Raw genomic sequence first — 25,844 nt, 5'->3', positions numbered from 1 at the left:
TCCCCGGCCCCGGCCCCGGCCCCGGCCCAGCCCGCAGGTACCGGCTGCTCCGGGCTGGGGACGCGCGTCTCCCGGGGCGCCCCGCTCGCTCCCCGGCGGGCTTTGCTGGGCGCCCCCGTCCCCTCCTGCTGCTGCGTGTCAGGGGGGTTCAAGCTGGAGGGTCCTGGCTAGAGGGTCTTGTCCCTCTGCTCAGGTCAGCCCCTCGCCAGGTTTGGGGGCGGGAAGGGATTTTACACCAGGGTCAGACGGGGACATTGCTTTCTTCTGTGGCAGGTGGCTCTGCCTTGGGTAGGGTCGCCAGCCCCTCTGGCATTGCCCAGGGATTCAATCGAAATCTCCAGGAGACGGCTGAGAGGCATCCCGGGAGACAAACGATAGGGCATTTGTGAGAATCGATATTACATTTCGAATCTGATTTATACCGGAGTCTAGTGGGTTTTTCAAATGTAATAGTAATGTGCATTTGCCTTCCTGATGTAAAGTCTATGCTCCGTAATCCGTGGCTGATTAAAGCAAGCACATGGGCACGTTCGTATTGTGTGTCGTGGGTACGCTGGCGCGCTGAAAACCTCCTGGGATAGATTCAGACGGGGTTGGCAACCGGAGCCTGGGTCTCCTGAGTATATATTGCCAGCCTTTTCCAGACGCGGGGGGCTGGCTGGGGTGGTTCCCTGGCTTTACCTGCGCCAGGTTTAGGTGTTAGGTTGGTGTTGTGCCAGGACTGGCAGCAGTACTATGCAGAGTTTACATCAGCTTTTGTCAACGGCTGGGTCAGGACCCAAAAGTGGGTTGCAGGAATAAATGAAAGGGTTGCAAACAAACTTTAAAAATGGATTCTCCTTTACAGGAGAAAAATGTGGGGAACCGTGGCTTTCCCCTTGCAGGCTGGCAGTCTGCAAGGGGCTGCTTGGCCCCCTCTGCCCCACACTCCCCATCCCATACGCTGGGGGCAGCGGGTCGGGAGTGAGAGGTGCTGAATTGGGTCTGGCCAGTGATGTTTACACATGGGTCTTGGTACAAAAAATGTTGAGAATCACTGGTTTAGATGGTCGTTTGTATGGGATGTTTTGGATGGGGCTGATTCTGCCTTAAGCAGGGGGTCGGACTAAATCTGGAGGTCCCTTCCAGCCCGACTTCTCTAGGAGTCTATGAAATTTGTGTATATTGATTTGTTCCTAATTAATGGGATTATTTTTTTTAAAACTGAAAATAATGTTTTAAAGGAGCCTCCAAAGGCAGCACTTTTATCAGAGCATCCTCTGTTTCTGGCTCCTTGCTGGCTTAGTTATCTCATGCTCTCACTTTCCACTGGGTGTAAAATACAATCAAAAAGAAATTTTTGATTAACAGGCAGCCATGTGATTACTGTGGTTGTTCATATGTAAACCAGGAATGATCTAATCAGTACTTTACCTACCTGGACTTAAAAGTGGGAAATTCAAGTTTAAACAGTTATAAAAACAAACAACCCAATTCCAAACAGTTTATGCCTCTAAGGGATGTTTCTGTATCATCACTACAGCTGTTACTCAACATAATTTTCTTTCAATACTTGATTTAATACTTAGGCATGTAAAATTGTAATTTACTTCTTTATGTGGCTTTCAGTGAAAGGTGTTTCTAATGCAGCTGTCACTATAGTATTTAATCCGATAACCGTAAATGTACCCAAGCACCCCTCATTTAATAGGTAGGAGCGGCTTGCAACTAAGGGCAGCTTGAATTTGGAGTTTATGCGGATTTATGTTTCTTCTCTTATTCTTTGCAGTGGGTACTTGCAAGAGCCGGCCCCTGGACCTTGTGTTTATCATAGACAGTTCTCGTAGTGTTCGAGTCGAGGAGTTTGAGAAGGTGAAAATCTTCCTGTCAAAAATGATTGATACTCTGGACGTAGGAGAAAGAGCCACCCGCGTGGCAGTCTTAAACTATGCCAGCACAGTCAACATTGAGTTCCTCCTGCGGACCTTCTTCGACAAAGCCTCCATGAAGGAAGCTGTGTCCCGCATTGAACCCTTGTCTGCCGGCACAATGACTGGCCTAGCCATTCAGACAGCCATGGAAGAAGTCTTCGCTGAAGAAGCAGGGGCTCGGCCAGCTTCTCTCAATATTCCCAAGGTAGCCATCATTGTGACAGACGGGCATCCCCAGGACCAGGTGCAGGAGATAGCAGATAGAGCCCAGGCTTCTGGCATCGAAATCTATGCAGTTGGAGTAGGCCGGGCAGACATCCAGTCCTTGAGGCTGATGGCCAGTGAGCCACTGAATGAACATGTCTCTTATGTGGAGACCTACGATGTGATTGGAAAGTTGACATCCAAATTCAAGGAGACTTTTTGTGGTAAGGTGATTTTCCAAGAAGGAAGTTATGTGCTTGGGTTCTGCTGCTGCCACTCTTCAAGGAAGAAAGAAGTGTTTCTGTCTTCCAAGAAGTGCATTTGTCATATTCACATACTTCATTTAGCACCACCTGGGTAGAAAATTAAGGTCTTTATTCATTGGTGGCCAGACTGAAATCCCTTCCACTGAACAGCAACCTACTGAGCAAGTAACACCATTGATTTCAGTGGGACTGTTTTTGGAGGGAGGCACACTTCAGTGTCAGAAAGGCATTGCCTTCTGAATCTAATTCGACTTCATGTAGTTGGTGACTTGCTGAGCAAATGAACTGGAGTTGCACGTGTACTTTGTTCTTCTTTCTGTGGAGCTGGAAAGGAGGGAGAGAAGGGCAACTGTGTTTAGTAGCTCTTCAGAGCCCAAAAGTAATCATTGTGGAAGAACTGTCACACTGCCTGGAGTGCGTGGGGCATGTCGAGTTGTTAGTAGATAATGGCACTGAGCCAGAACAGTGTCATTTCACTGTGCTGGCACTGCTGTGTGGGAGCAGCTTGTCATACTGGGATCACTTTATGTTTCTTGATAACTTGCTTGGTAAGGTGTTTTTTAGGCTTCTTCTGTGGCTGAAGGCCCTGGCTTGTGAGCCGATAACTAAAAAAGCCTGATAGTTCAAGCCTGTGTGTAGGCAAGTGATCTTAAGTGTCAGTTTATCAAGGGGAGTGATTATTTCCCTATATTCAGCACTGGTGAGGCCACATCTGGAGTAGTGTGTTCAGTTTTGGGTCCCGCTACAGAAAGGATGTGGACAAGCTGGAGAGAGTCCAGCGGGGGGCAACGAAAATGGTGAGGGGGCTGGGGGACATGACTTAAGTTATGAGGAAAGACTGAGGGAATTGGGCTTACTTAGTCTGGAGAAGAGGAGACTGAGAAGGGATTTAATAGCAGCCTTCAGCTAACTCAAAGGTGGTTGAAAGAGGATGGAGCTGGACTGTTCTCAGTGGTGGCAGATGAGAGAACAAGGAGCAATGGTCTTGAGTTGCAGCAAGGGAAGTTTAGGTTAGATATTAGGAAGAATGTTCTCACTAGCAGGGTAGTAAAACACTGGAACAGGTTACCCAGAGAGGTGGTGGACTCTCCGTCCTTGGAGGTTTTTAAGACCTTGCTAAACAAAGCCTTGGCTGGGATGATCTATCTGGGGATGGTCCTGCTTTGAGCAGGGGGTTGGACTAGATGACCTCCTGAGGTCCCTTCCAACCCTCATTTTCTATGATAAGAAAGTAGGTCTCCTGGTCTTAGAGGTTGAAATTCACCCTCTTCACTCTTTTGGAAACGTTCAGAATGCAGAATGTGCATTTGATTTGGGCTTGAAGTGCACCGAGGGCTCTAAAATAGTGAAGTTCATTTGTCTTTGAATACAAATGCCCATTTAGAGGAACAGAATGTTAATTTGGATTTTTGTGTAGGAGGAGTCTCAGCTGAACATAGAAAGAGCAATGCTCCTGCCCCTGTAAGAAGAAAGCTGTGTCTTTCTGACAGTTAGTGATGTCTTATAAAATAGATGTCCTAAGCCCTTACTGGTAAATTTCCGTTAAGATCTATTTTTTACTAAGTATATCTAAAACAATCAGAACGAAGAATACTGAAGAATATTAAACTTCAGCTGATTATGAGGCGATACTGTGGAGAATCTATTATTTGTCTCAGTACCTTCCAAAAATGGAATCAAAGCATAAAACTAAACTACCATCAAAACTTCAAATGTGGGCAGTGAATATAGACATATTTTATTAGTTCATTATAAAAGAAATGTGGAGGACGATTTGCAGTTAGGACACTTTACTCAGTTATTAGTAACTTAGGAAATGCCTTGAGGTTTGGCTTCTTAGTATGCTGAGTTATTGGTGTGATGGCTGAGTTCTGGCTGGTGTCGGGAAATGGGTATAATCCTCTGCAAAATAAACATGCAGACCAGGCTCTCCTGAGGCCCATATAGCCTTCATGCAGAGGTTTGGAGAAATGAGCAGAACAGAGTTGATTAACTTATGCACCCATTAATAATTCTGGGTTTTCTGACATGCACCCAAGTACATTGCAAGCCAGGATTTGGTCTCTAGGACTCATTTGCCAAAGTAGGAGAATCAATTTCTGTTCTCAAAAGACAGGATAACTTGTTCAAAAGGTTGCTAATAGCCAGAGTGACTCTAAGGGACCTTTAAGATGGTAGAAAACAAAATCCTGTTCCATAGCCACAGCCTAGTACTTGGTCAAGGAAAAATTGATATACACAGACAGCAAGCAAACCAAACCAAGCCAAAGTGGCACCATGGGAAACAATATGCTTAATGTTCGAGGACAACGTGGTTGGGCTAAAATCAAATGTTCAGTGCATTGGGAACGTTGTTCAAAACAAAACCACCACTGAGAAGAAAAACCTCTTAGCTTTGTAATGTTGTCTAGGTCAGTGGAAGCTTGGTTTGCCTATACCGCAACACTGGGGGCTAGTTATGTTAGAGCTCTTCATCTTTTAAAAAAAACATAATTTATGGATTTTTATTGAAAGCTAGGCCATTGAGACAAAGCCTCTGGTTTTCAGGGGAATAACAAGACAGAATGATACGTGCTTGGGTTGAGGTTTTTTCAGACCTAATATGGGGACTAGGTACCTCTTCCATCATCCTTGGAAGAAAAGTCTAAGTCCTATAGATGCCTTTAGAAATCTCCAATACCATCTTACTTTCATCAAATGCTATTTTTCTCATTCACTTTTTCTGCTGTTCTCCTCCATTCTGCTTTGGTATTTGACAAAGCTAATTGGCCCCAGGCACTTTATTGTTACCCTGTTAAGTGAACCCTGTCTCAAATAACCATCCTAAAGACTAGCAAGCTGTGGTTGTTTGAGAGATGGTCTTTGGAAGAAGAATGGAAAGCCACAGCTTTGTAAAGGCATGCTGCATAGGCAGCCCCAAAAAAGCTTTTTGCCTATTGTGTCACACTCCAAACTTCTATCCAGTTTGCTGTTCACTAAATCTCTTTTCCTATTACTACCTGCCAGGTGTTCACATGCCTGTTGAGTACTTGCATCCTAGATGATTTTCCCCTGATATATTGGTTTGCTTTTTCATTCCCCTGCTCAAAGGTGAATCTCATTTTGTATTTTGCTGCCCATATGATTCTAAAATGTGTATGTAATGTAGCAACAATAAACCAACTACAGGAACAGCTCTGCCATTGGGAACTTCTTGTGCCTTAATGAATCTCCTGATTGCAAAGTTATGCATTCTAGAGACTTTTCTCCCATCCTGCCCTTCTATAGTTGTCCTTTGGATGTGGCACAGATGGATAATGGCAGCCAGAGGTGCCCATGTTGTAACTGGCTGCAGTTGCTTCTGTACTCCACAAGCTGGAGAATATTCTGCATTCTTGTCATGTTTTTCCCCATTCTTATCCCTGAAGAGGGTAAGATCCCTATTCTCGTAGTCACCCTGCAGTATTTTTCTGTTCTCACTAGTCTCTAACTCTCTCATGTTTTATACCATGTGCATGTATCATTAACTTGCTTCTTGTCTTAGCTTTCAGATATGAAATCATTTGAGATCTCAGTGTGATTAATAGGGTCCTGCAGGAGATAACTCCCTTCACATTGATCTATTGCAGTTTATTGCTATCAGTGTTTGTGGTCTTCCTGCCAGGCTTCATTGCACATGACAGTGGTCTTATTCAGGGCAGTTATGATGGATTTTAGAAACCAGATTCCATGATTGTGGGTAAAACTTAATTAGTTGCTAAACAGATTCAATACATTTATGAAAAAGATAATATGATATGGTAGGAAGGGACTGAACTCAGTGGCCGAAGAGATCCCTTCCAGCCTATGTTCTTGCACACCTCTGTGCTCGTGCACTGACTTATTTTGTATGCCTATCCCTGCCTGCAGTGAGAGACAGGTTCAGTTTAGTGGATGCCTCTCTGTGATGACTACAAATAAATTGCCAAATGGTGTCAGATATTATATTCACATATTTATGAGGTGCATTGTGGAGGAAAATCCCATGAGATCATATATCCAAGTCCAGTGAACAGTTAGCGATGGTTAATCTGTGCCATGTGGTATCCTGCAGGTAATCAGTTTTTTGATTAACTCCTTTAAAATGCCTTTCACAGATGTGGATATGTGTGCACTTGGGACCCATGATTGTGAGCAGGTCTGTGTCAGTACCGATGGCTCCTATACCTGTGACTGCTATGAAGGCTTCACCTTGAATCCAGACAGGAAATCTTGCTCCAGTAAGACGACAGTGCTGGACTGAGTTAAAAAATGTATCTTACTATTTCTGAGTACAGCAAAATTCTCTTTGACTTGTGAAAATGTGCTTCCTCTTTCCTACTTTTTTTCTGCTTGCAGTAAAATTTGAAGCATGAGAACCCTCCCATGCTTCCTTAAAAGCAGCAGCTGAAATAACTCAAGATACTGTTTTGTGTTTGCCTCCCTCTTTTCATTTAAGGACTTCATAATAATTTAATTCTATCAGGATGACTTGAAACAGCACCCAGAAATGGGGTATAACCAGGGATGGATCGGGGGGGATACACTGGTACACTTGCATCCCCCCTGATTCCTGCTCCATCCAAAGTTTAAAACCCACTGCCTGGCAGTGGCAGCAGCATTTCTAGTCAGGCAGTGCTGAGACAGTCAATTGACTTCATGGCTCATTATAATCTAGCTGATCTCTTCTAAACTCTTCTTTCTATAGGTATTAACAACCCCCTCTTCTTTTTAATAGTCTTGATGTTCCACCAATCAGGCTACCCATTCTTCAGCAATTCTGCTGTCTGTTAGCTGCTCCTGGTAATGAAACTCCTATTTCACTGCCCAGCAGATTTTTAAAATTAATTCCAATGAAGTTATATTTGTTTTAGCTTCAATCTTAAATTGAATAATGCAGCCTTAGGCCCTAGTAAAGCTTTTTTAATTGGAGAAAAATGTGTTGTGTTACATATGATGATGCATGCACCTTACCATCCGTACCTCCCTTTGCAAAATTCTAGATCCTCCCATGGGTATATCTAAAGGCCCTTGAAATACTTGGAGTTGGGAGTAGGCACATCACCAGTTCAGCTGTCTACAAGCATCAGGGGTTAGGTGGGGAAGAGCAGGAGTGGTACAGACTTACTGCGACGTTCATTCTCCTCACCTTGATGGGATGGGTATGTTCCAGCCACAGGAGGTTTCTTTAGCCTCAGGGCCCCAAGGCCTGGAGAGAAGAATTTCTTACTAGTGACCATCCCATGTGGAGATAGACCTTGTGCTTCATGGCTGGCTCAGGCAGTGAACTGGTGCAGGGGAAGGTAGGGGAGAAGCAGGGGGAGGACGGAGTTTTGCCTACTGCATATGGTCACAAGGTGCATGACTGGCAGAGCAAAGAATAGAAACATAGAAGCTTGATTCATAGTGCCATGATTTTGGGGTGGGTCCCGTCCACAAGCAGGGGAGAAAGAACTCAGGTATTATTGAGCCTTGTAGTGCTGAATGTTTAAACGCCTTTTCCACTAGTACAATCTACAGCCCCAAATTGGGCACCTCTTTACCATGCATGGGAAGAAATAAATGTTTAGGAATGGCACCCACAAAACCCAGTGTTGTTAGCAAGGATTCACCTAATCTAGTCAATGGGAGATAGCAAAGACAGGGGCATAAGCCCTACCCTTCCCAGAGTGTTAGGTGCCTGACTCCAGGCTGCAAGCTGCTTCCCTCATATGGACCTTCTCCTAGAGCCAGCCCTTAATCATTCCTGCTGGGCTTGCTATCTTTCTGCTTCCCATACCCTTTGCCCAATAGCTCAGAGGTTAAAGTACTTCTAACTGTGATAGGTTTGATCACTTCAATGAATACTTTCTCACTTCTGATTACGAAAGGGTCATCACTAATGCTGTATGTTCTAATATCTACTTGTGCTGTGGACACTGGATAGAAAGTTTTTTCTCTTACAAATCCTAGTCCAGCAAACAGCCACTGAATGGATAATATACAATATTCAGCCCTGGTTTCAATCATAATGGAAAAATACTTTTAAATGTGAAATGTTACAAGATGTATACAACCTTGGTAGTGACTTGTTCTGTAAAACACCTATGACAGGGGTTGATGCATGTGGACTCGGAACCCATGACTGCGAGCAGCTCTGTGTGAATGCTGATGGGTCCTTCAGATGTGACTGCTACGAAGGCTACACCTTGAATCCAGACAGGAAAACTTGCTCCAGTAAGAATGGGATGTGTTCAGCTGAAAGAAGTCTCTCTCTCTCTCTCTCTAATGGGTTATTTTTTCTGGTTCTGTTTGGGAAACTGCTAGTCAGCATCTATTAAAGTCTTAAAAGCAATAACCCTCTTCCATCTCCTCCCTATTTCTACTAACATTGTGAGAAGTATGTTCCTTCTAAAACTTTTTAAAGATGCAATAATGTCAATAACTGGGAGCTGGCACGTGATGCAGAACAAATCCCACTTTAAACAATCCCAGCAGCAGGAAGCAATATTTTCATTATGCAGCAAATTAACTTACTCTATTACAGTGAACACCCTCTCTTAATGAAATTTTCTTCTAGTCCCTATGGGTTCATTATAATGATGCTGTAGCATATCTGAAGACTCCATGGTAATGTACATGCCAGATATGAACTGTAAGACTCCTATGATTTACAGGGCAATATGTAGTATGGGAGGTTGGCAGGCTATGCACAATGCTGCATGAAGATTAGCTGCAGACCAAGCCTCAGAGCTGGGAATGGGGCTGGAAGATCACCTACACTGTGCATCTCCAGACCTCCATTTTCCATTCCTTTGTGAACTGCACATAGCCATAGCGAATCAGTGTCAGGGTAAAAAAAACAAAACCCAAACAACTAGGGGTCAAATCCGGTTTCACTTAAAGGTGGCCAAGTGCTGCTTGCATGTCTATGTATATGGGTACAGAAGTGTTGCCAGTAAAGGCAAAATGTCAGCATTTTTCATGATGTGATCGCTCAGCAAAAATATCTCGGTATTACACATTTAGTCCAACTGCACAGCCAACATGAGTTGTGTAGGGCCCTGGTTTGATCCTAGTGGAAATATATTTAGAAATGTGCAATGTTAAAAGGTAGACAGCTTTGGCAGTGACTGTGTGCTTCCTCTGTACAATGCCTCTGACAGGAGTGGATGTATGTGCACTTGGAACCCACGACTGTGAGCAGCTCTGTGTGAATGCAAACGGGTCCTTCAGATGCGACTGCTATGAAGGCTACACCTTGAATCCAGATAAGAAAACTTGCTCCAGTAAGAATTGAATCTTGGTTTAGTAAATGCATTCAGGAGAAAAATATTTCTCTTTACTCTATTAAGTTATATAGTTATCTTTGGGACGCTCCCTGCTAACTTTTGTTCAGTTTTTAAAGGCAATAATCTTCTTTACCTTTTTTCCTTTTTCTAGTAATGCTTTGACATGTAACACATGACCTCTCCAAACTCTTTTAAATGTAGTAACCAATAACCACAAATACTGTTTGATACCTACCTAGTGCTTCACATCTATTGGGCCCTGGGTTATTGTAAACTCATTAGATATAAATAGCAAGCGCTTCCTGACTTGTGGAAGGAGTGAAGTAGATATTGTTTTTGGGGGCTGGGAGGCCATACACATTCTCTGTGGCATAGAGTTAGTGGCACATCAGCACATAGGGGATGGCATGTGGAAGGACACAGCTGGTGTTGGGAGATCTACTCTGTGAATTGCCACTCCTGTGTTAACTGCACGTGATCAAGCTGTATCAGAGTAAAGTGGTGCCTCTCTCCTTCTCTTTGGATATGATTACAAAAGAGTTCCCAATTAGTGCCTGATGTCATAACAGCTTTTTGTGGTGTGTACACTGAATAGGAATTTAGTCATCCCATATCCTAGTCCCGAAAACAATCATTGCATGGTGACCATGTGTAATGGGGCTTCCTAGTTTCACTCCTATTGGTAACCTGTTTGTAAATATGAAGTGTTAAAACAGTATAACTGTTTGGGGAGGAATAGTATGCTCCCTGTGTGTATAATGTGTATATAAAATGCTTGCAATAGGACCAAATATATGTGCGCTTGGAACCCACGATTGCCAGCAGATCTGTCTGAATATTGATGGGTCCTACAGATGTGACTGCTATGACGGCTACACCTTGAATTCAGATCGGAAAACTTGCTCCAGTAAGAACTGAATGTATCCTGCTCTAAAAAGTCCCTCTCCTTTATGCTTTATTTTTTTTGGTTTGTTTTGAGAAACTACCTGGAAGCTTATGTTTATCTCCTGTAAGTATAATCCCAGTTTACTTATTTCTCCCTTCTTCAGGTAAGAATTGGAGACACATAAGCCGTCCATTTTCTGTTCTAGAACAGTATCTACAATTGTTAGAAATACTAGTCAGGAATGATCCTGTCTGAAGCAAGGGGTTGGTGTACTTTTCTATGGGTCTACATGTAATACCTCATGTTATACAAGTCAACATATAACAACAGTTATTACTTGTAACACTCCTCAGACTTGGAAATAACTGAAGACAATAGTTATGGATTAGAAGGCCATGTGCATCATTGTGGCATGGAGTTTAGCCACCCTTATCTCATATCCTAGCCCACCAAACAACTATTGCATGGTGGTGGTGGTTGTTATTATTAATTAAATAATTAATCCCACCCTATCCAGAAAGGCAAGCAAGCTTGTGGTTTGGGTCTTAACAGAAACACAATGAAGTATTAAAGAAGCTTAAATTATATTCAATCAATGCAAGTTCTCCTTCTGTAGGAGTGGATGTGTGTGCACAGGGAACCCATGACTGCCAGCAAGTCTGTGTGAATACTGATGGTTCCTACAGCTGTGACTGCTACGAAGGCTTTACCTTGAATCTGGATAAGAAAACATGCTCTAGTAAGAAAACAGTGCATTTTTTTCAGCTGAATGCATTTCTTGAAGTATTTTTGCTTTTTGGGATGCTACCCACAAAGCTCTTTGAAACTTATGAAACTATAGTCTCTTTTTGCCATCTTATCTCTGCTTTCATTAACAATTGCAACCATGTGACCCTTCACATAGTTCTTTTAATGCATTAATTAAAACAATTGTTACACCATATGGGAATTAACTAGCATGTTATAGCTAAGGACCTCATTATAATTTACAAACCTCAGGTATGAAGTGCAACACTTCATGAAGTGTGGAATAACTGAGGAATAAGCACTGTTCAGGTACAGGGTGACCATAATAATTTGAAGGAAATCCAAGATGCGAGTGGAGAGGAGGCACCAGAGGGTACGGGTTTGACAGCGCAGCACATGCAGATACACACATGCACACAACCTGCCCCCAAGTTGGGCAGGAGACGCGCACAATACACACACATCGACCCTGCAGCTCTCAGGAGTGGGGCTGGGCAATGACCTTGCAGCTCCTCATCTGTCCCCCCAGAGCCAGGGCGGGTTGTGGAACCCTCAAAGCCTGAGTGGCTTGTCTAGGGGGGCTCCTGCCCCCCTGTGCACCCTTGCAGAGGCATGGTAGGCATGTGCCCCCAGATCTGTGTGAGGGGTGGAGGTGGGCTGCTGCTGCGGGCTGGGCTCTGCGTCCTGCTGCTGCTGCCCCGGGAGTGGCGCAATGCCATGTGTGTCCTGCTGCCGGGTGGGCAGATGGTGTGGCACAGCCCAGCAGTGGCAGGCACATGGTGCCACTCCCAGAGCAGCAGCAGTGGGGCACAGAGCCCAGCGCGCCATGGCAGCCTGCCTCTGCCCTGCACACAGATTCTGGGGGCATGTGCCTGCTGTGCCTCTGCTGGGATACAACACTGCAGCAGAGCCCCCCCATGCCCCTGGATGAGCCGCCTGGGCTCCGAGTGTCCCATGACCCACCCCAGGGCCACATTCACCCCAGCTCCTGCCCCTGCCTCTTTCCCACTCCCTCCCTCACTGCAGGGGGCCTCGATCTGCCTGCCCACGCCTCTTCTCCACGACAGACTTACCTGTTGTGGCAGGCAGTACTCCATCCTGAAGCTGCAGGATGCGGCTGTGTGTCTGTCTGTGTGTGCCCCCACCACAGCTGCAGCCACCTGGAGCCCACACCTGGGGCTGCTCTGCGGTCCTCTGCACTGCCACCACTGCCCTGCATTTGTGGGGGCATAAGTCCCATTATCCCCGGCCTTCCGCTGCCTATGACTATGGAGATAGGATTGAAGAGAGAGAGCCATCAATTTTTTTTTCTTATCAGTGTGGTCAGATCAGTGTAGCCTTATCAAGGGTATTATCATGGGCTTAAGTGAAGAAAATATTAGGCAAATGAAAAGGATATAATGGAAGAAAGGATGGCATAAACTAGGAAGGGATACCAAGGCTAAGGGTTACATGAGTGAGCAGTTGTGTTCACATTGGCCAGTTCCATATTTTAATTTGCTTTTAGTTATGGTGTATATTGGGATGCCTTGGAATAAGTCTGAGGTATAGGTGTGTTCTGACAAGTAAGCTTGGAGAAGATATTCTGAGGCTGTATGATGCATAGCTGGGAAGAGGAGGATGATGTGGAAAAAACAGGGAGCTGAGGAACACAGGCAAGCAAACTGAGCTGGCAAGCTACAAGGCACAGAAGGGAAGATACTCTAGGATGGGAATTATTCTAACGAGCTGGTCTTAGTTCTTTTAATTAAAATGACTGAAGAGTTAAATTGGTTGAAAGCAATTTATACAGCAATGAGCTGACTAATTACTTCCCTGTAGCATTAAAAGAATAGGAGAAACAGGACACAAAACCTCTGCATTCCCTGAGATGGTAAATAGAAATAGCAAAGCATGACATCCGTGAAGGTAGCTAAATAAACTCCTGCAAAAAAACATCAAAATTTTGTGGATCTTGGACATCCCACAAGGGTGAAGTAAGTTTAAATGAAATGCAAATATACAGCAAGAGAACATTTTATATGGCTTATACAGTTTCTTAAAGGCAACTGATATGCCTAGGATCTGCAAAAATCAATTATCTCAGTATCCAGAAGAAGGCATGCTAGATTTCACCTCTGGAGATGAGCTGCAGAAGGTGTCAGGGTGTACTTGGAGCAAGGCCACGTGAGAAGCACTTGGCCGAAAAGGACCTAATTCAAGGAAAGTTTGCATTTGTCTGCTGGAGAATTTTAATGCAAATATGAAACTTCACTGGCAGTCAGTTGGAAACCAACCATGTTGGTGTGATATTTTGAACTGACTTTTTTTCCAGCTAAAGTCTGAATAGCTGTTCTTTGTATGTTGGCCATCAAGCTAATGGAATGTTCCGAATAAGGTAGCTGAACAAATATAAGTTCAGTGGAGTCAAGGAGACACCAGTCTCAACATCGGCTCCAAAGCAAATTAATTTTTACCATTTTAAAAATGAATCCATTTAAAAATGAATCCATCCACTCTTAAAGTCTAGTGCAACTCTGAATGGACATTAGGAGGTAAATATAAACCCTCTGCTGCTGAGATTTAGGCAACTACCAACTCGCTTGCAATTTAGAAGACAAACTAATGTGGATTTTCAAATAGTATGTCTTTATACTAGATTGTAAAATCCTTGGGACATGTTTTTACATTGCTAAGCATATTGATGCACTCTCTAAGCATATTGGAATGAACTTGTGTCCACATCTTTTAAATAACCATGAACAATTTTTTTGTGTGCTCTTAGATATCTTTGTGACCAACGCTTTAGCTCAACAATGTTTACAAGATATAGCTTGTTAGCTATTTAAGTTAATTTGGATTTCCAGCTGCCTCCTTACCATTTTAAAACAGATACATGTCTAAATAATTTTTATATAGCTCAGCTTTAGCCCTTCCCTGTCCCTGGTCACATTCTGTAAGTTTTGATACTCCCAATTTGTTTTTAACAGGAAAGAACATGAGACTTTACAAAACTAGATTTCTAAACCTTGCAGTATTACAAATATTTCATAGTTCCTTTAAAGTAATGCTAATAAAACATCTTTATTCAGATTGAAATATTTCCAGCAGTGCTTGCAACCTAAATACTGTAGTCTTCCATTAGTTTAAAATTGCCTGAGAAACCAACTTGTTTATTGTCTTTGTCTCTGAGTAAACTACAAAATAACAGCACAAAAGGGGAAAGTAAATCACAATTTAAATGCTCTTGACGGCTTTAAAGCATTTTGGGTAGAGACAAGCAAACAAATCCAACTGACAACTAGAGGGAGAGTTACCAGGTGTCAGCTGAGTACTGGTAATTGTTTTGTGTATCCATTCCTATCCCTTGGTTAGTAAAATCTAATCCTGAATGAAACAAGGCTAAATTTCTGCAGCTTAACATCCACTTATTGTGGAATAGGAAGGGAGACACAAAACAGTTACAATGGGGCAGCAGTAAGATGACATGCGGTAAGATCCCCTCCCTCCTTTTTAACCCTGCATAATTTGTCTGTCTGTTCATATCTAAAGTGATTGTTTCAAATGATCTTTAACTCCCAAGATTCCTTGAGGTTCCCAGGCAGTAGTTTACCAAAGGGGAGGTGGGGTTTGCAAGTAGGGCATAAGCCCTCAAAGGCACCTTAGGAAGGGTACAAAAATAGCAGCCCATAGCAGTCCTGCTATGCAGGACACAATTGTGTTATGCCTCTATTCCCAAGAATCATAAAGACCAGAACTACTTTAACCATTGTTTCTCTCCTAGGAGTGACATCCAGCAGTCTGCTCACAACTGAAGAATCATGTAAGTGCGAAGCTGTGATTACATTCCAAAACACAATCACCTCATTCCTGGAGACACTATCCACAAAACATATCCTTTTATTCCACATTATCTTTTCAATTGCTACTATTTTAGATAGTTCTTGAATCATTTTTTTCTATAAATCAATGGGGGAATGAACTTCAAAGCAGATAGATTTTTTTTTCAATGAGGTTTTTGAAAGTGTTGAGTTGAACAATGGACTTTTTGAATACAACTGCAAGTTACAATGTCTATATTTCAGTATTCATGACAAGAAATTAGATATAAAATAACTTAATCAATGCTATTTAGGCCTATTCTCTAACTTTATATATTCAACTAATGTATCATCTATCTCTGATATATGCCAGCTCTGATCACTTGTAATTTTTATACACTAAAAATAATATGTTTACAGTACAATAATACATATCCAGATTTATCTCTCCCAGCACTGTAAAGTAATTACTGCTTACAGTTGCGACAGGTTGATCAGTTACAATAATTCTGCACCTTCAAAATACCACTGAATATTATGATCATAAATATCTGATGAAAAAAACATTCACTGTCAGTTCACTTTAGGGCTTTTTCTTTGAGGAATGCGTTGTTGATCCAAATTATTCTGGATTTCTTTCTTTTTTTTTAAATAAGTACAGAGTTATATGAGACATTTAACTAACATGGGAGGAAGATAAATTAAGGTATTGAATTTTGTGGCACAATAATTAGCACCTGCCTAGGTAAGTATTGGTAGAAACAGAGGCAGATCTGGGAGGGGGAAGCAGGGGAACGTGGCTGAAACTTCTTCCCCTCAACATTTTGGAGTGGACTGCATCATGGGAGCTTCTGGGAACTATTTTAAAGTTCCCAAAGTACACAAGAATTGTCCCCCTCTTTCCCCTTTCTGTGCTCAAAGGCACCTCCCCTGCCTGCTGCTGCTGCTTTTCACTGTTCAGGCTGAAGGAACCTTTAAGGCAGCACATGTCTGCTCCAGTGTGGCTGCACAGGGATTGGACTCAGTTGGAAACCCTGCAGCAGTGACGATGGGCAGGAGGAGGGTGAATTCCCCCAACCTGCCCAGTCTCCTGAGAGCAGGATCAGTGCGGGGCGAGTCCCCCTGCTCACGTCCACTGCTGCTGTCGCCACTGAGCACAGCCCCTGTGCAGCCCAGGTGGAGCGGGCAGGAGCAGCTTTGAAGCTTCCCCCTGCCCTGGGATAGTGGGAAAAGCAGCAGCAGCAGGCAAGAGAGGGGCACGCCTTTGAGCATGGAGGAGAAGTGTGGGATTCTTACCTCCTTTGGGAGCTTTAAAAAAAGTCCCCAGAGACTCTGGTGGAGCTATCTGTTCACAATGGGGAGGCAGCAAGAGAGTGCAGCCACCTCTGTAGCCTGGACTGCTCCTACACTTCCCTCTACCAAATATTGAATCTGCTCCTGCGAAGAAGGTATAAAAAATCCAGCATCTGAAAGCTGAGGATGGGCAACTCAGCAAAAGTAATTAAACACTGGAACAATTTACCTAGAGTTGTGATGAATTCTTCATTACCAGAAATTTAAAACCAAACCTGGTTTAGTTTCAAATAGAAATTGTTAGGGAAATCCTATGGCATGTGATATGCTTGTATTAGGAGGTGAGACTGGATGATTAAAATAGTTTTTTCTGGATTTATAATCTATGAAAAGTAGGAGCACATAGCTCCCAGGCAGCAGAGGGTCCAGTTGCTGCCTGGCTGAGCTCTGATTTCCATACCTCCCAGCCCTGAGGAGATGGACCGGGCCAGTCCTGATCTCCGCTGTGGCTGGGAGGCCACAGAGATGGGACAGCTCCCTGCCCCTTCCCCCCCCTCAGAGATTAGGACTAGCCCCTATGTCCCCTGTCAGCCCCAGGCTAGCACCTAGGGGAACCTGGTGCTCCTCCTGGCTGCTGCAATGGGGCAGAGCAGAGCAGGAGCAGCCCTGAACTGAACTGCTCCCATTGGGAGCAAATTTGCTCCCAATGGGCACCTGTTCAGATGTGTGCCTGGGTGCAGTTTAATGCACCTGATTTTTTTCTGTGCAGAAAATTCAGGCATATTAATTCCACATGTAGATGTGCCCAATGGGAAGCTCCTCCACTGAAAAAATACATGGAGTTCTATTTGTCTACATTGGAAGAGTGTAGGGCCACGTCATAGTGGAATTTGATCCTGCAGTTCCAGGTAATTTAGGTAATTCAAATGCAAGGCCAAAATTACTCAGTAACTTCACTCAAATGAAGTGATAGCCTGCACATCAGAGAATAATCTCTCACCACGGTGTTAATGTAAAAACAAAAAAGGTAAGGCTGTGGGTAATGAATATGCTTAATTGCAGATAGCTAATGTTGTTTCTCAAGGTTATTAGAAGTCATCCAGCTTTCATCTTTGACTTGCTGTGAAAAGAGACCTGATCATCAGCTCTTCAGTTGTATTACAATTATACAAGCCTTTGTCAATCTGGCATCAAAAGGATATATTCATTTAAAACACAGCCATGTAACTGTGCATAAATATGCTGAACTTGGTAGAAGCTGATTTTAGCCATTAATTATATTTTCCTTAACAATGCCCACTAGATGAAATGTCTGACAAATTACAAACATATCAGTATGGACAGGAGCTTGTGTAGAGCTACCATTTTTGCTTCATTTAAAACTGTCTTTTTTTTATTGTACTAAGCAAGTTTGAATATGGTGCATGGCTTAAGACATGACAGTTGGTTTGGTGTGACTGTTCAGATACCAAGCAAGACCTTTATAGGAAGGCAAATGTTTCTGTGATATAATCCGTGTCCCATAAAGTTACTAGTGCATGATCACTATATAATCAGAATGTTATGATGCTACAAAAAGAGATCAGTCGTATTCCAGTTTGTACTATAACAGTTGTAGGATGAATTATTTTTTACGCCCTATTTAAGAGTAAACAAGGAATAAAAAAATAGAAAAATTTGTATAATATTGAAGATATATAATATATCATCAAACGATGTAAACTGTGAAATGGCTTAATGATGTAGAATGATAATTTAATGTCTACAAACCTGTCCATTAAATGGGACAGTAATTCTGGATCTTGTAACTTTTTATTTTAATAAAATAAAGTAACAGCACAGTAAATGTTGGGAGCATTTTCTTTTATAAAATTCAGAGAGTGTTTTATAAACCAAGAGTACTTAATACGCACAAACCAGAATCTACAATTAAATTATAAATAAAGCAGATGGGAGGGGGGCGGGAATCAAAAGATGTAATCATAGAGATGGAGGGCTGGAAGGGACCTTCAGAAGTCATCTAGTCCAACCCCCTGCGTGAGGTAGGATCTTCCCAATCCAAACCAGCCCATACAAACTATAATCTAAACTCTACATAAATCTACCCTCAACCCTGGCACAACACAAACATAACACCCTAACCTGCCACAGGTCAAGCAGAGGAACCATGGCTGCTAACATCCTGCTTCTATGAAATGTCAATATATGCTCAAGAGGGCCTGGGTAGAGGGCCATGCCCCCTGCCACAAAGGAAGGCAAAACCCTCACACTGCATACCAACGTGACCATGGGGTGAAATACCTGCTTGATCCCAAATCTGGTGATGAGTCCAACACGCAAGACTCTCTAGCCAGGAACCTCTGGCTGTGGTCCCTGCAAAAGCATTGGCACACCCCAGTCAAACTCCCCAGCCTTGGCTGTAGCCAACACCCAATGCCTTTGAGGAAAGCTTAAAAATATCCTCGGAACATCTACACGTGCGGCTAATGCGCAGTAGTCTATTCTACTGCGCATTAAAATGGCACATAAAAAACCTTGCTAATATGCTAATATGTAGAATAGTGCATTGACACCTAAAAAGCATGTGCTTATGCCACTGCACATTAGTGCAGTCTAATGTGCATTTATTTAGTATCTCATATTAGAGGTACTAAATTTAATGCGCATTAGGAAAAGCACATGAATGCATGTGTAGATGTGTCCCCTGTAGCAGAAGGTGGGGGGACAGTGTCACGGAGAAAAAAAATTGAGTCCATCCTCAGCAATTTTATTGATCTGTGGGACAGATCCTAATGAACTCAGGAAGGTAGGTAACAGGCTTAACTGCCATTTCAGAGGTAATGGACAGTAGTGTTAAGAGTGACCCCAAAGCAGTGATAGTTCAGCAATTATGTAAGAGGCAAGGCTTTTTTGGGGGGTGAGATCTTCTTTTGAACCCGCTGCGGGGCTGGGAGGCAGACAAGCATCTGAACACAAGGAAGAATGCGGTTCCCTGGCAAGCCTGGTGCACCTGACCCCAGCCACGCGGCGACTCCAAGAGAAGAAACAGCTCTGAGAAAACCCCTGGCCCGTGTGCGCAACGCTAGTCCTTCGGTTGGGCTGGTGCCGCCGAATACCAGGATGCTGGTGTTCACTCGAGAAATACAGAAATCTTGAATTCTTGGATCAGAGATGATACTGATTAAACCAACTGGCAGAGAAGGGTTTGGGGGTCAATCCCATGCCTTGTGTTAGACCACATGACAGACCAGGGTTTGGGTGGGGGTCAACCCCATATCTTGTATTAGACCAAATGGCAGACCAGGGCTTGGGGGTCAATCCGGTATCTCGTATTAGAGCAACTCACACCGGGTCAGGGGCCGGAGCCGGCACTTATTTACTCCAGGGCTCACGCCCGGGGCGGGGAAGGCGATCCCCTGCTGAGCGACGGACCCCGACCCCCTAAGTCCAGGGAGGCTGGAAGGTGCTGACGTAAGGTGGACAGCGCGCGCACTCGCACCAACCCTGCTCCACTCTTCCCAATGGGGGCCAGAACTCGCGCCACGCCCCGGAAGTGGTGCCACGTGCTTCCGGCCGCGAGCGGCTGTTGCCGGGGCAACTTGGTTGCCAAGGAGGCGGCGGTGCCATGTTCATCTACCTGAGCAAGAAGGTGAGGGGAGGGTGGGGGGCTCGGGGCCGAGTCGGGCCCGTGTGAGGTTGGGCGCGGCCCTCGGCCCCCGTGTTAGCATCCCGGCGTGGGGCCGCGGGGGGCCAAAACACGGAGCACGCGTGGTTTTTAGGGTGGAGGCGTTTTCAAAAAATAAAAGTGGTTGTGAAGCCCCCCGTGGATTTCTTTTCCAGATCGCGATTCCCGGGAACATTCGGCTGCGATGCATCTCCTGGAACAAGGACCAAGGCTTCATAGCCTGCGGCGGAGAAGAAGGGCTGCTGAAAGTTTTAAAACTCGAAGCGCAGGCGGGTACGGGAGGTTTTTCTTTCCGAAAACCCGGCGTCTGCTGACGCTGGGAGGGCAGGGGCTGGGGAGCAGGAGCTGCTGCAGTGCAGCTCTGGCTGTGTGTACGCACGCAGTTGGACCGGCCTAGCGAAAAGATGTCGTGTTGACCGTGTAATTTAATTCAGGCCGTTGCTGATCAACATCGCATTTAGAGACAAATAGAATGAATTTATTTCTGTTCGGGGCTATGGGGTGTCGGTTGCAGCCGTGTTGGTCTCAGGACACAGGCAGACAAGGTTCTTTGGGTGAATCTGGTATCTTTTATTACACCAACGTAAACAGTTGGAAAAAAAATAATTTAAAAACTCTTCGTCAGGCTGAGGAAGGCTCTGCGGCTTTCTGCTCTGTGGGAATCCTGGGCTAGGCCAGTGGTTCTCAACCTTTTTTGTCCCAGGACCCATTTGTAAATATAGATGGCTGGTCCTGACCCAGCGCCCCTCACTCCTGCCCCCGCGGTATGTGGGGGAGGGAGTCCCAAGCAGCCCCTTGCAGGCTGGAACTCTTCTAGCCTGCAGGGGAAAGCCACGGTGTCCTACGTTTTTGTGCTTTAAAAGATAATCCATTTTTTAAGCTTGTTTTAATGTTCGCAGCCCTTTCATCTATTCTTGTGATCTGCTTTTGAGGTTGAGAAATGCTGATCTAGACCAAGGCTGTTCAACTCCCTACCCCCAGCCCCCTTCTCTGCATCCTAGGCAGTCACTGTCACATGCCCTCCCCCTCACCAGCTGCTCGGGAGCCTCCTGTCCCCAACTGTGTGGGCTGCCCTGCTGGTACTTTTGCTCCCAGCTTTCCTGTGCCATGCAGCAGCAGGAGAGGTAGCTGCAGAGGCCCACAGACTACATGCTGGCCCCTTGGCTGCATGCGGTTCATGGGCTAGTAGTTGGACAACCCTGATGTAGATCTTAGGGCATAAACTGTGGGTGGGATTTGTCGGTTCCAAGTGGTGTGGGAGCAGAAGTCCCACTGGCAGTCAGTATTATCTTCTATTTCCAAGGTAAGGTAATACTTAAATAGCAATGCGGAGTAGCAGTCAGTGTTCATTTGGATCAACTCTCAGTGAATTCTCTGAAACAACTTGGAAATCTAGTTGGTTTCATAAAGGATATCACCTCTACCCCGAGTCCTGATTCCTTTTGCCTCTAGACCAAAATGGCTGCAATCTGGATACCTGAAACAACCTGGGAATTCATCTGAAGTTTATTCACTTTTATTAGGTACCAGCCAAACACATTGTGCTCCTAAATAATTAGGGTACTTGTGAAATATATCCCTTTTGTCTCTATTCACGTTCTGTAGCAGTGCAGTTCTGTATATGTGACGATGCTTAATGCATAATCATCTGAAAAGTAAATTCATTTTAAAATGAACTATCAGCTGGTTTAATAAATTTGACCCCAATCCAGGTTCTTTTTGAGATGAATGAATACTGACTCCAGACCAGCCCACTGTTGTTTATATCTGAACTAGACGTAAAGAATAAAGATTAGGTAGGCACGTATGTGGAAGTCATTGTAGAATGTGAGAAACAAAGAAAAGGGGGATGGGCAAGAAAGAGTAGCAAATGTCAGATGTAACAGTGCTCTTAAATGTGAGATTATTTTATGAGTGATGCTGAAGACATTCATTTTTGACACTACTATAGTATAACAAATATCCTTAACACACAAGAGCCATAGTTTGTCCTGGATCTTTGTGTAAACTTCCTGTTGATGTCTGTGGGAGTTCTGCTGAGGTATCACTGGCCTACTGATTATAATTAATAATGGAGTTCATCCTTTTCCCCCCATCTGCAGCATCTCATCCTGTAATAGGAGGTTTTGTCACGTATGTGTTTGCCCTAAACTTTGCTTTAGTTACCACTGGGAAATTTCATTTTGTGAAAAACAGAACTACCTTCTAACATGCCATTCTTTCATGGAGTATTTTCCTCACTTTAGCTCCATAGTATAGACTTGTTTTCAGTTAGTTTCTCAATTTTTTCCTTAGTATCTTGGTACTGTTTGTCAATTTCATGTTGCTAATAAGTGTGTGCTTTATTGCACATACACTTAAAGAGCAAATTATGTGCATTTTACAACTTAAGTAAATTTTAGGACAGTAAAGTATGTCTTTTTTTTTTTTGAACATGCTGAAATTGAGCAAAGGGAGATGGCAGTGGTTTCTAAGGGGTCTTCTGGATCTTGATGAGCATCAGAGCTTGGGAGGGATGCAGAATAGCAAACAAACAACAATCAGTAGATACAGAATATGTGTATGTTTCTTTAAAGGGCCACTTATTTCCAAACTTTCAGGTATAAGCAGTCTTATTAAAACCAGTGGGATTAATCATGTGATTTAAGTCTTAAATCTGTTTTGAGACCAAACAACAAATTGCTGTGTTTTACGAACAATTCATATAATTTTTTATAATTCTTATATTTTAATTTTTTTTTTTTTTTAGATGAAGCAAAACTAAAGGGTCTTGCAGCTCCTAGCAATCTTTCTATGAATCAGACCTTGGAAGGTCACAGTGGTAAGAGTCAGTTGTGTTGCACTATCATCCTGGTTTGAAAACTAGGACATCTAATGCTTCGAGAAACAGTGTAAGCTGCTGATATTCTATTGTGAAACTAGTAAGACGATTTTCTTTTATATAACTGGGTTTATTTGTATTGCATACCTAGATATAAAATCACTGAATGTTTCGTGGTTTTGGTCTGTGAGCCAAATTCAGTTTTTGGCGCTTATGCAGTTTTCATTGAGGCTGTGCTCTGGCTGGGCAGGAGGACAGAAAAATAGGATCATCTAGGTATATGCATAAAGCTGTGAAAGTCCTGACATTTTAGCTGGGCAAAAACCCTAACAGGGAGGGGAATTTACAGTTGGTTCAATAAAGATATTACCAAACAAACCTTGCTTGTCTGAAGAAGAGTATTTTTTCCTAGTCACAAAAAAGGGAGTGGCTGAAAATGATAACAGAGTGAATTGCTGGAGTTTCTAGGAAACGTTGACAAATTATTAAAAAAGGATCTTGTAATCTTTATTTTCAGTATTATTTTGGGAGTTGTATAAAATGTGAATTTTATACAATTTTCTAGGTTCTGTGCAGGTGGTGACCTGGAATGAACAGTATCAGAAACTAACTACCAGCGATCAAAATGGCCTCATCATTGTTTGGATGCTGTATAAAGGTACCATATGGGATAAGCCTGGGTAATTTAAGGTAGTTCAAACATGTGCTGCGTAAACCACATTGAACTGAAACCTTATTAGCTTTGCTCAGTGGTCAGTTGGACATACTTACTATTTTATTTCCTGAGAAGAAGAAGGGCTGTAGAACTGTGCAGAGGGTCAGAATTTACTGATTTAGGCTCAATGTTGAATATTAATATTGAATAATTAGGTATGCTATGACAGTTAATGCAGGCAAAAAAGCCATATTGGTAAAAGTTTTGGTGTAGTCATTCTGTTTAGAGCAAGAAAGTTTTGAATAAGTTTATCTTAGAAATTATATCACAAATTCAGTATGCTAGTATAGCAAGCGTATCATATAAATGCCTTTTGCATTATTTTTTTGACCTTTTCAAAACATGTTTCAGTGAATTTAAACTCAGTTGAAGGAGCTGAGCAATTATCACAAGTGGGCCTGCCAAAATGAATCAGGAGAGGGAGAGAGAGAGACTTTCAGTTCACTATTCTTCCCGTGCCAGATCAAGTGGATTACTTCACTTTGCCTAGGGTCATGATGACTGAATTACATAAGTTAGTACTAGAAAAGAACCATGCCATCATTTAGGGGTAGATCCAAATTAGTTCCATAAGTATCTAAATGGAACACAAGCAGGATTTACTTGCAAAATAGAAATTCCAAATAATACTGCCTCAGCAGCCACAAAACTTGGTAGACACCTAAATTTATTAAGTGGTTTCATTTTGGATTGCAGGGATCCCTGGGCTAACAACTTGGCTTCTGCACTTTCTCAGATGCAATTTTGTTTGAGCACCTCAGCACTATTGTAGTCCACACTGATGCCTTCCCAGAACTAAAATCCCCCCTCAGTATTTCTTAAGATGGTTTCATCAAACTTTTACAAAAGGGAAACTGTAATGACACCTTTTCTATTTTATGCAAAGCCCGGTGCTAATTTAGACTTTTTTTGCTGCCTTATTACATTGGAATGCCACATCTGATTTGCTGTCTGGTGTCATGCCAGGTCTCTTTCTGCTTTATTACTTAGAAGCTTTATTTCTTTTTGCTGAATGCATGTTTCATATGATGCAACACTAATTTTATTTCCTTTTCATTTGATTTCTCTCTGAGTCTTTGTAATCTTTCTTCTTTTTGTGTTTTTAACATGTCAGGAGGTTAGTAGCATTTGTGAATATCATTGTGCAGTTTGTAGATTTTTTTTTCACATTTGAGATTTAATAATCAACACATCTGAGTTTATACTGTGTTCACTTAAAGGATTTTAAGATGAAAGGTACAATTGAATTTCCTTTTCCGATAACAGGTGCTTGGTACGAAGAAATGATCAATAATAGAAATAAGTCTGTTGTTCGAAGCATGAGTTGGAATGCGGATGGACAAAAGATCTGTATTGTATATGAAGATGGGGCTGTGATTGTTGGTTCAGTTGATGGTAAGGTAACTGCTGTATTAACTAATGTGGTATTGTGGATATTTGGTTAGCTCTCACCTGGTAATTTTCCTTAGAAAACATGCTTAAAACAAAAATAAGATACACCAACTGAATTAAGTACCTGCTTATCTAGTACTAAAAATGTAGCTGAAGTGATGGTTCCAGGGAATATATATTGTAAATTCTTGTTTCCAAAGATGAGTCATTTCTGGCTATTAAGATTACTTTTGTGTAGAAATACTAGTTGCTCCTTCTTAATTTAGTGGTGACAGTTCTCTTTAAAATTTGATAACCTCCTTCACTTAAGTTATGCAAAAGTGGTCATTTAATTTTTTAATCCAGTATTTTTTACGTCACCATTTTTTTGCATGTGCATAGTTTGAATTGTAAAGGTCATTTTAAAGATTAATTTTGCCATTGCTACAGTCCTTGATTGTAATTTGAATCCTTTGCTAAATTGTGAAAAAATGAATGTGTAAAAATAGCATGGTCTTTGTACTTTGTTTCTCTGGGTTTTCTGTTTGCCATGGCAACACATGGATTTTCTCCTTTAAAGGAGAAAAACCCAGGAAACTATGGGTTTTCCTGTGCAGGCTGGCAAAGTTTAAGCCTGAAAAGGGCTGCTTGGGGCTGGGGGCAGGGGGGACCATGTGCATATGCATGCATGCATACATGTGCACATGGCAGCCAGGCAGGGTAGTGGAGAGCAGCTCCCTCCAGGTAAATATGGGGGTAAGGGGTGCAGGCTGCATAGGCAACATGTTGGTATGAAGAAATAATCAATAATAAATATAAGTCTGTTGTTCGAAGTATGAGTTGGAACGCAGATGGACAAAAGACCGCCCCCCCCCCCC

General features: G+C 43.0%; 2 protein-coding genes across 4 annotated transcripts in view; both read left to right on the top strand.

Annotated features, from left to right (window-relative positions):
• Nucleotides 1-3: 3 nt before the first annotated feature.
• Nucleotides 4-18,210, top strand: MATN3 (matrilin 3; the record flags this gene model as incomplete). The annotated part of the gene is made up of 9 exons (XM_019520669.1): nucleotides 4-37; nucleotides 1,769-2,338; nucleotides 6,496-6,618; nucleotides 8,471-8,593; nucleotides 9,523-9,645; nucleotides 10,433-10,555; nucleotides 11,151-11,273; nucleotides 15,045-15,152; nucleotides 17,675-18,210. Coding segments are annotated over 9 exons (1,383 nt in total), but the record flags the coding sequence as incomplete, so codon positions are not given.
• A 1,739-nt stretch (nucleotides 18,211-19,949) lies between these two features.
• Nucleotides 19,950-25,844, top strand: part of WDR35 (WD repeat domain 35) — a 76,556-nt gene continuing 70,661 nt past the window's right edge. For all 3 annotated transcript variants that reach the window (XR_002098155.1, XM_019520790.1, XM_019520791.1), the window contains exons 1-5: nucleotides 19,950-20,023; nucleotides 20,215-20,332; nucleotides 22,809-22,880; nucleotides 23,446-23,538; nucleotides 24,862-24,990. Coding sequence is in view for 2 of the 3 variants with exons in the window: in XM_019520790.1 (XP_019376335.1) it covers nucleotides 20,000-20,023; nucleotides 20,215-20,332; nucleotides 22,809-22,880; nucleotides 23,446-23,538; nucleotides 24,862-24,990 (436 nt within the window). In the remaining variant the exon portion in view is untranslated. The remainder of the gene's footprint in view (nucleotides 20,024-20,214; nucleotides 20,333-22,808; nucleotides 22,881-23,445; nucleotides 23,539-24,861; nucleotides 24,991-25,844) is intronic.

This window comes from Gavialis gangeticus, unplaced genomic scaffold (genome assembly GCF_001723915.1).
Source record: "Gavialis gangeticus isolate Ggan-Ray unplaced genomic scaffold, GavGan_comp1, whole genome shotgun sequence".
In the NCBI taxonomy this organism is placed as follows: Eukaryota; Metazoa; Chordata; order Crocodylia; family Gavialidae; genus Gavialis; species Gavialis gangeticus.
The sequence above is the reverse complement of the archived record's forward strand: the minus strand, read 5'-3'. Positions and strand labels throughout refer to the sequence as shown.